The sequence below is a fragment of the Condylura cristata genome, unplaced genomic scaffold (genome assembly GCF_000260355.1).
Source record: "Condylura cristata isolate star-nosed mole 26May11 unplaced genomic scaffold, ConCri1.0 scaffold00024, whole genome shotgun sequence".
Classification (NCBI taxonomy): Eukaryota; Metazoa; Chordata; class Mammalia; order Eulipotyphla; family Talpidae; genus Condylura; species Condylura cristata.
In genome coordinates, this window is record NW_004567125.1 from 9,486,813 (window position 1) to 9,497,438 (window position 10,626).

The following is a 10,626-nucleotide window of genomic DNA, read 5'->3' on the forward strand; positions in this document are numbered from 1 at the left end:
AAAAAAAAAAAAAAAAAAAAAAAGGGCCCACCACAAATACCTTGGGGACGGTGGGGGTGGGGGGACCAGGAAGGATTATGTTCCAGTAAATTCACAAAAACAGTGGTAGGCTATTTGGCCCGGATGCCCTAGTTTGTCAATCCCTGATCCAGCTAATGGTCGAACACCATATCCATTGTATAACTCAAATTCTTCTATAAAAAACCTTGTGCCTTTCAACTAAGCCCAGTGAAAAATTTGAACCATTTCTTTTACAGAAAATAAATGAAAGGCAGTGGTAAGAAAAAAAACAAAGGGGCATATTGAAAATATCATTTTTCCTTCCTTAACCTCACTGTTCTCCCTACCACATCAACTAGAATTTCAGCCTCTAATCCTGACCTTACGGTGCTAAGGAAAGCTGGAGTCCATGCTACCCAATCTACATGAATGACATTTCTTTAGTTTAGAAGCTAGCTCAGAGTTGAGCCACTGGTCCAAAAAAAAAGCAAGTAGCTATACCCCATCAGAATCCTGACATTCTTCTTTGAAATCTGCTCTAAACCCAGTGAGTTAACACTTGGCAGCACTGGTCTTAAATAAAAAGGAAGGCCCCAGTTCCACTTGATTTAGGTTAAAGTTCACCTCTTATCGTGTTTCTCTATCCTCTCTCAAAGGAGGAGACTTCTCATTATCTATCCCTGTGGGATCTCACTTTCCTAAGTCAACTCCCTTTCCCACCACCAATTGGGTCTTCCTTTTCTTCTTTAGTAACAACATCTAAATTTGTCTACCCTTATCAGCTTTCAGAAATCCAAAGCACTAGACCTCTTTAAGAGGTACAATTCTACTGCTAATCTTCTAAAGACAACCAGATAAAAGCTAAAGCACCTGACAGTCCAAGGTGCTTCCTATGTGGTTTCCTATACTCACAACACAGGAAGGTCACTTATAGGAAAGATTTCCTCCTCTCAAATCCATGTCTCCATTCTCTCTAGGGGGAGGAGAACCTCACTTGATAGCAGAAATAGCTTCACCTCCATCTGGCACCTTACCATTAGCTAAATCTGTCTTGCCATCTGTGCTGCTCCCTTTGCTGGACATCTTGATTCTATTGATTGTAGCCAGCCTGGATTTGGGAGGAAGAAAATGAAATAATTAGGAAACAATCTGGAAAAGGTGGCTAAGGGACAAGAAGATTTAACAATATATAGTCACTGTCATTTTTACAAAAATCATCTGTGTGAGTGCTTAATAGGGCTTCTCAATGGCTAAAAACTTTATCAGATACTGCCTGGTATGTCTAAATTCCATAAAGGGACATTCTTTGGGAGGCCAAATGCCACCTCTCTATTTTATTCACCAAGTACCTGTCAGTGCTTTTTCAGATGGGAAAGAGTGAACATAAATAAAATTTGGAACAGCAGGCATGTATCAAGTGACAAGGATTGCAAGCAGAGAAGCTTAATTCAATACAAAAAGCTAGCTTCAGCACTGCCCTATAGGCAAGAATCCTGTTATAAATATTAGTCACGAGTCCACAAACTCTGTAAATCACCTGTCTTCACAACACAAAGAGGTAGGTCAGACTGTGAATATCATTTTACACTCAAATCAAGAGATACAGAAAGTCAAATTCTTGGGATAAAATGGCAAACACTATTTCACTTAATTCCATTAACTCTGGCCAGATCCCTCTTTTTTGGCAAAGCCCTAGCCAGGGATCAGGGTACCAAAGCTTTTCTCCATTATCTACTCTAACATTTTTTCAGGGCCTCCAGTCTACCTCAAGCAAATTCCAAAGAGCAAAGAATAATATTATTCAGACCAGAATTTTGTAAAGCCCTTTCAGTGCTTTGGACAAAAGGCAGTGGTAAAAGACAAAGTATGATTATGACTCCAGTCCCTGTACCCAGGCACACTGGCCTCTAATCTTTCAACAGCCCTTTCATTCCCATAACAATTATCCCAGAAGCAACCCATTCCTGACCCTTACCCCCTACTCTCCTCTACAAAAAGGGGTCCTCTGCCAACAGACAACTGCCCCAAGATTGCTCAGAGTAAGCCAAGACAGGAGAGAAACAATGTAAGAGCAGGACCCACACTGTACTTGGAAAGGACACCTGGAAGAGTGACGCTGAAGAACACCAACAAAAACCAGATATATGAGGCCACAGAATGAGAAACAGTAAGGAGCTATTGCAAGCAGGCTGTTTTCCTCCTCCAAATTAGATTCATGTGTTTTTGTGCCGCATTCTATGCTCATACAGACTTTTCTTCCCCTTTTTAGTAGTTCCTACTTGTAATGCTGAACATCTAAGCAATAAATATCTCCTCCCCCAACCATGGCTTAAAATTAATTACATTAGTTTCAAAAATCCTATGAAGTATAAAAATGTAATGCATTGCTAAGAATACAAAGGTCATAAACATACCTGTCACCAACTAAGAAAAGATCTGTTTTCTCACCTCTGCAATCAAAACCATCAACCAAACCATATTCCCCACTCTATGATTTCCTACAAAACAAATAAGCACTCCAGAGAACGTTCCTGAAAAGCAAATGTTGTCCATTTCCAAACAATCCCATACTAATGGAACTTAAGTTTCATAATGGCACTAGAAAACCCACTTGCTTTGACAGCCTTGGTGACGAGAAGTGGAAAAAGTTCCCATGTGGGTCACCCACACCCAGAGTGCAGAAATCATCATCTGGGAAAATGGGCTTAAGGTTCGTGCAAGAAGGGATCTCTACCATCTGAGAAATGAAGTTGAGACTTTATGTCTAAATTCAGGAACAGAAAAAAGCCCATAATGCTTATGTAACTGTTTAATCACTGACTTGATAAGCAAAAGATTTCTAAAGGTCACATTGTAGGGGCCATTGAATTTAGCAAAATTAGTCCTAGAATGAGAGTTAGGAGTCCAGGGTTCTAGTATCAGCTACATTATTAGCAGACTTTGTGATTTTGGATGAGCTACTTAATCTTCCCTTGATTTCATCATCTTCTTTTGTAAAACATTATTTGTATTCCAGAAATGATAAAGATGAACAGAATTATAAGTTAAAACCTATGCTGAGGATGCTCTAGAGTAGTGATCTCAAACTAATTATGAACCTCTATCAGTAAAGACTTTGAGCATGAACCCTCCATATGTATGTAGACAATCAATTCTCATTAAATATCAAACTGGTCTAGGAAAAAAAAATGGAAACCTTGTTAACATTCCTTTTTCTACATATACCACAATCATCTTCCATACCTCCTGGACTGTATACATCCCTACTTTGGGAGGTAACTTCTCTAGAAAGCCAAGAAATGATGATAATAAAATAATTACTTTGGAGACAAGTTGTTCTTTTTATCATATAAATTTCAGCCAAAATGAAGAAATTTAAAACCATGTCCACTCTAGGGCAGGAGTGAAGAGTGAATGCTAGAATCACATAGACCAAGATGCTTGGATTCTGTGTTTCAAGAACAGCAGTTACTCTACAACCGCTTCCACCACCAAAGAATGCCACCTTGTTTTATAATCTGAGGTTAGGGAACCTAACTTAATCCAAACTTAAGGCATCCTCATCGTTCCTTAATGCATTACATTCTCAATAAATTCACTATTTTTACCTTAAATTCCATGTAAAACCGGGCCCAGGAAAATCAAACTGGAAGAGATGATGAGCTCACTGCCCCAGGTAGCTGGGAAGTTTAATTAGATTAGCTCTACTGCCTGTACTCTAAAAATAACCATAACCCCTGCCAAAATGAAGGTTAAAGAGTAAACGATTGGGGGATGGAAAGAAAGACCTGGGTGTCATTTTAATTTCTACTAAGGAATACACTGACCTAGATTTCTTCTTGGTCTTAATAAAAAAAGATCTCAAAATTTTAACCAAATGTGATAAAATATTAACTAAGAAAGGAAAAAAAACAGAGGGTGTTTATTACAAATATTATTAAGAGTACTTTCTGGAAACGGGACTACCAGCTCTTGTTCAAAACCACTAAAACTTTTTTACTCCCCTAAATACTGAGGATAGAGGCCATTTATACCAGACAATAGAACATCCAAATGCAAAAAAAAAGGGGGGGAGGGGCACCTAATTCTCACATTGTACATGATACAAAAACAACATGGGTAATAGATCTAAGTGTAATAGCTAAAACAGTATACCTTCCCGATAAAACAAAAGGGGTAATCTTTGTAACAATGGATAAAGCAAACATTTAAGAAAGAACACAAAAATCAAAACATACAAAAACTGTACATATCAAAACTAACTTAAAAATCCACTCTTTAAAAAGTGAAAAGACAACATATAGACTGCAAGAAAATAGCTATAAAAGATATTCAGCTAAGGATAGCAACCAGAATGTACTTAAAGTCTCTCACAACTAATCACTGAAAAGATAGTATTAGTCACTAGGAAAATACAAAATAATAAAACCACAGTAAGAACCCTCGACACACATCAGAATAGCAAAAATGTTTAAAAGAATAAAAACTTACTTTATTAGTACAGAACAGAGCAATTAGAATTCTCATACACTGCTCACTTTGGGAAAAAACTGGGCAGTTTTTTTTAAATAAAGTTAAACGTATGCTTACTATACAACCTAGTTGTATTTACTCAAGAAAAATTAAAGTATACATCCACCCTAAAAAAACTCCTATGTGAGTTAGTATGCTAGTGGCTTTATTTACATTCACCAAAAACTGGAAATAATCAACTGTTCTTCAATTAGTCATAGATAAATGAGTGTGAAGTAGTAAAAAGTGATGAGCTGGGCCCCCCTGGTGGCGCAGCGGGTTAAAGCACAGCACTAAGAAGCTTAAGCCACTTCCGCTTGAGTTTGATCTCTGCCGCCCCCCCCCCCCCCAGAGATCCACATGGTGTGGCAGACCTCTCCTGGCCCTCCCGCTGCTCCCCTCAGCAGTGTACTTCATGGATCTGCCTGTTCTGCTCCCCACTCTGTCTCTGGTGAATCCTCTCACCCTCTGCATCTCTGGCCTGTACCCCAATTCTGTATGAATAAATGAATAAATCTTTAAAAAAAAAAAAGTGATGAGCTACTGGGACTGCCACACACTGCAACACAGATGGATCTCAAATGTCCATATAAGTGAAGAAGAATCAGGACCCAAACAGCTTCATAATGGATGAATCTAGGTACAGGACTTTCTGAAAAAGAGAGACTATCAGAACAGAAAGCAAATCAGGTAGCAGGGGTTAAGGTGGGAGAGCAAAAAGACTACAAACTAGTACAAGAAAACTTTGGGGAATGATGAAAATGCCCCTATGCTTCAACCACAGCCATGTTACGTGGTATCCCTGACCTCCTTTGTTCTTGGAGCTACTATCTGGTACCCTGAGTTCCTGCTGGTCAGGTTACACCTATAGTCAGGCAGGGGGAGGACAAAACACACTGGGAAACCATTATCTGCTGAAAACGGTGAGCAGAAATTATGTCCAAATTAGCAAAATAAGCTAAAATACCTTACTTACAAAGATTAGCAGATAGTGTGCTTTGACTAACAGGCACAATGGAGGCCCCTAAGCAAGAGCCCCTGATCACACCACTGTAGGCTGGCTGCAACAAGCAACAGACAAGAAGGCATCCCTATGCTTGCCCAACTTCTCTGAACCTGACTCTTAATAAGAGATTGGCTTCGATGGAGCTGCACCTTCTTGGTGTAGTCCCTCACTATTCCACGTAGATCTTGAGACATCATTCCCTAGTCCGCACCCAAAGGTGGCAGTAATACAATTATGTATTTGTAAAAACCTATAGACAGCATCACTCAAAACAGGAGGAGTTTTACTGTATGTAAATTATACCTTAATAAATCTGGTCTTTAAAAAGAGAGAAAGAGAATGGAGGGGAGGGACAGAAATTATACATAGTGTTAAATAACAGACAAAACCCAGCAATAAAAGACACTCAATTCTTAAGGATGTGATTAATAGAAGTCAGCTACTAAGTGGGTCAATCTGCCATAATAAACAAGGCCAAAATATAAGGAGGTCTTGCTTAAAAATGAAAGTGCTGAAAGGACTTTCAGCACCATGCCCAAAGTTGCCTGAGTGATTTATCAGGAACCACATTAACCCACAACATATGAATCTTGAAGTTGATGACAACTAAGAACGTCAAGAGTTTAAAGTTGTTCTAAACTACTAGCTAAAAAAGTTGTATGCTTTTTACTTCAATTTTCTAAATTTCTCTCCATTTCATTTTTATTTTTTTGAGGCTAGAATCTAAGAAGTCCGTTAACTGTCCTTGATTTTTTTCCTAAAACAGGAACTCACTTTCCATGAGGCCCCTGGAGTCACTAATCTGCATTCTCTCAGGCCAGCACAGCAGTCCTTTTTGGCATACCTCACCCTGCAACTTGATTACCCAGTTCTCCTACATAAAAAGCCACATTTAAGTGAGATGAGGTTTTAGCATTTCCTATGAAATTGAAAGGTGACATTAAAAAATATTCCTATTATAGTAGGACAGATATAGGAGCACCACACAATCCCTGATTCTCTTTGGTAAGACATGCACAACTGAACAGCTGTTCAAGACTGATCTCCATCCAAAGTACAAATTTGCTTTTCAGGCCTAGATCACACAGTCCATCTGGAACCAACCAGTTCTACTTTCCCATTCCTGGTTTTTTTTTTTTTTTTTTTTTTGGGTTTTCAAGCTGAAATGGCTCATTTAAAATTCATTCTCCTTAGCTTTCTTCTACTTCACAATATACATTTTTCCACACCAACAACCCTGACTCCTGTGCTAGCCACATTCTACTAGTAGTTTATTAATCATAGGGGTTAATAATAATAAAATACACCAATGATATTCAAATGACAACCCTGAAGCAGCTGAAACTGATACTATACAAAAACATGTCAAAGAGGGTGGGCAGGGCTTTAGTTCTGGGCCAGCCTCTGTTAAGTGCTTGGATTGTCTCCTCTGGTAAACTGGGCAGACAAGCAGAAAGAAACTGAATGTTTCTGGATCAGAGAATTTATTCCATTCTCACTGTGCAGATATGACAGAACAGGGCAAACCAACTATAAAGGCTGGGGGTGGGGCCATTCCTTCCTTATCCCAATTACGGACTCTGGTGCCACCCAGTGGCTCATCTATACCCACCACGCTAGTAATGCAGTAATATAAAGAAACAGGGCCTTTGCAACTAAAGAGGCAAGGGTTCTATTTAGTTTCAGAGCAAAAGGAAGAGCTTACAGGGAGAAAATAGATTTTAAGCTGGGCTTTAAAGAAAGAGTTAACAAATTCCATTAGGACCAGAAGACAAAGAAAATAAAAAACCTACTATGTTCAAAACACATGGGTAGCTTGATTTGGTTAAATGGGGTTGTAATAAAGGCTTAGTTAAGTAGTAGGTGTGTTAGCCATCAGAAAGCCTATTCTGCAGAGATAAAAAATGAACTGAGATGGAGAGAAAACAGAACAATTTGTTTATAAAAGTTATTATGGTAACTTTTGGTTACCATATTATGGTTGCTTTGATAAAAAGCAACAAAAACCTTCTTAGACTAATGGTTGGGGGGAAAAAAAGGGGACAGATGTGAAAACCACTGTAGAGGAAGAACTGATAGTGTCCAGTTCAGTAAATTAAAAAAGATAAAAAAATACAAGTTGACTCTGGGGTCCCAGAGTAAATCAAGTTCCATAAATGAGATGTGGGTATGTGGGGGAAGAAAGAAGTTTGATTTTCATTATGCTTAAAATACAAGTTGACTTTTTAGAAAGATAATGGAAAAACCAATGCAGGTCTGAAACTTGAGAAATAAATTAGGGCTACAGATACGTCTTTATTATCTCTAGATAGAGCTTCAAAATCAAACACATCATAAACATAATACCTCATTAATAAAACAAAACAAAGAAAGTGGGCCTCTCTGATGGTGCAAGGGGTTAAGCCTCAGTATTATGAAGCTATAAGCCTCAGTATTATGAAGCTATCCATAGTCACTACAGCATGAGTTAGATCCCATGCCAGGCAGCTGATTCACATGGTGCAACAGACCTCTCCTGCCTCACCGCCCACTGCTCCCTTCAGCAGTGTATTTAAGTGGATCTGCCTGTTCTGCTCCCCCTTCTGTCTCTAGTGAATGCTCTCACTCCCTGCATCTCTGGCCTATACTCCAGCTCTTGTATGCATGACTAATTAAAATAATTATTTTAAAAAACAATGAAAGCTCTGAAAGAGAGGCCAAGGAAAGACTCACAGGGAAACCCACCCTTCCTTATGAAAAAGATGAGACAGAGAAATGCTCTATATAAGTATAAAAAATAATGAGAGTTAAATGCCTTGGAAGTCAAGATAAAAAGGTCTCAAGAAGGTGGGGGTAGACCAAGTTTCAAACACTGCAGAAAGATGCAGCATACTAAGAAAAGGCTGCAAAAGTCACAATAATTTCTCATAGAATAACTTCAGGTATTGAGTAAAAATATCAATTTCCTCCCTATTAAAGGATCACTAAACAAAAGGATTCAGCTGTCTTTGTTGTTATGTCCATTAAAATTATCTCCTTAAAAAACTCATTAGCTGACCAATTAAACATAACTGAGATCCATGTTTAATTTTTAAACAAATAAAAAATGTTTCCACACATACTACTGTTTGGACACATCTTTCATTATGTTATGCACACTTTTATAAGTCTATAATGAATTGTACCTTTCAGTTCATTTGCTTCATTACTTGGCACCGATGAACCCCATTTTTTAAAAAAAAAGACAGCATATGGTAGAAGAGAAAGAAAAGTGCTTTAGAGTCAGTCAGACACAGTTTACATTCCACTTCGACCACCTGTTTGAGTTTCAGTTTCTTCTTTTGTAATATGGGATAATACCATTACTCTGCAAAAGCTGATATGGAGAATTAAAGACAACATATGCAGAGTCTGTACATGGCAGACTTTTCTAGCTTCTCATCTCTGGCTCCAGACTGCATTATCCTAGAGAAGTCTGGGCCGCTTCATCACCAACAATGATCTTCCAAACACTGTGCACAACTTAGGACACTGTTCCCAATCCATGAAATTTGCTTACCTATTTCTCATTAGCCTTTTAAAGAATCCAGAGAATTCTGTTAAATTTCTCCTTATCAGCATATTCATGTTTTGTGGAGTAAGGGAAAGCAAGATACCCAGCAGGCCACAATAAGCTTCCCTTTAAGGTCTTCTCCCTCTTGAAGGTTCAGAGGATAGCCAAGATGAGAACATCAATCACCCAGATGAGGTTAATCTAGGAAGTCCTGCACTAACCAAATTATGAATAAGAAATGTCATTCCTCCTTTGGATGAATACCTTCTTTCCCTGTTGGCAGCATCAAATGCCCTGTATTTATTGACTTCAATGCCAATACTACTATTTCAGAGTATGTTAGGAATGCACTCTATCCTTTTAAGTGCTGCCTCTAAGCAACAGGGCTAAAGAACTTTATAATAACCTTTAAATCCATTTATCTCAATCTAAAATGGTTCTTAAGAAAATCCAAGTCTAAGAAAATTCCACTGTGCTTCCACTATGAAATGAGTCCTCATCATCAGTTTTTGCTCTTCACATTTCAAATTTTTCTTAAAATTGTTGGAGTGAATAAAAGGGTGAAGCTCAAGCACGCAACTTACAGTAAGATGCTGAAGAGAGGGTAAAAACTCCAGAAAAGTGTCCTTTTACTTTCACTAGGTAGAAGGCACAGTCTAATACTCAATCTGAAGTAAGGTTGAAAACATATGTGACCATGCGGCAATGTTTCAACTGCAAGCAACAGGGCTTCATGAATCTACCACTGTCAAGTTTTCCTACGAAAAATCACTATCACAATAAAAAAAGGAAAACCAGTAACAACAGTTAAGTATGTGAGGCAGAAACGGATGTTTCACATTGGAACATGGCCAGATCTCCTCAAACAGTACCCTCTGAGGATAAAATCAAACACCTAACCTCTCAGATACAATGATAACATCTTGAGGCATACTACCTTTTGTTAGTAAGATGTCATCTTTGTGATATTACTCTCCATGCCCTATTGGCAAACTTGGGTCAGACTCAGTTCATTAAATATCTATAGCCTGCACATTTCTGAGTTAAGATTCTATTTGGTAAATTGGGCTTTTGGCCCAGAAATGATACCTTGTTGAGGTAAAGAAAAAAGCCTAATATAAAGAAGTGACCAATTCATAACATTCATCACGCACCTATTTCTGAAGACCTTTCAAGGACTTTCTCCAAGATAATGATTGAATCAATAAACAAACATAAGCAGGTAGTGCCTTTGCCTGATATACTTTATAGCAATGAAGTTTCTTGGGTACATTCACTAAAAAGAAAGATAAAATTTTCAAATTTACTGCAAAGTTAAGGCAAAAATCACTGACAACTGACTGTGAAATAAGATATACATAGTAGCCCCCCTCCCTGATGGTACAACAGGTTGAAGCTCGGTACTATGAAGCTATCTGCAGCCACTGCAACACAAGTTTGATTCCTCCCCCCATGAGGAGGTGACAGACTATAGACCTCTCCTGTGAGGCCATCAGCCCCCTCAGCAGTGTATTTCAGTCACTCTGCCTGTTCTGTTCCCCACTGTCTCAGGAATCCTTTCACAGCCTCCCCCCCC

At 38.5% G+C, this 10,626-nt stretch overlaps 1 protein-coding gene across 1 annotated transcript in view; it reads right to left on the reverse strand.

Annotated features, from left to right (window-relative positions):
* The window catches only part of DCAF8 (DDB1 and CUL4 associated factor 8), a 41,753-nt gene that overhangs the window by 28,150 nt on the left and 2,977 nt on the right, over window positions 1-10,626 (reverse strand). The window contains exon 3 of the mRNA XM_004688378.2: window positions 1,035-1,108. Coding sequence (XP_004688435.1) covers window positions 1,035-1,083 — 49 coding nt within the window. The 5' untranslated portion in view covers window positions 1,084-1,108. The remainder of the gene's footprint in view (window positions 1-1,034; window positions 1,109-10,626) is intronic.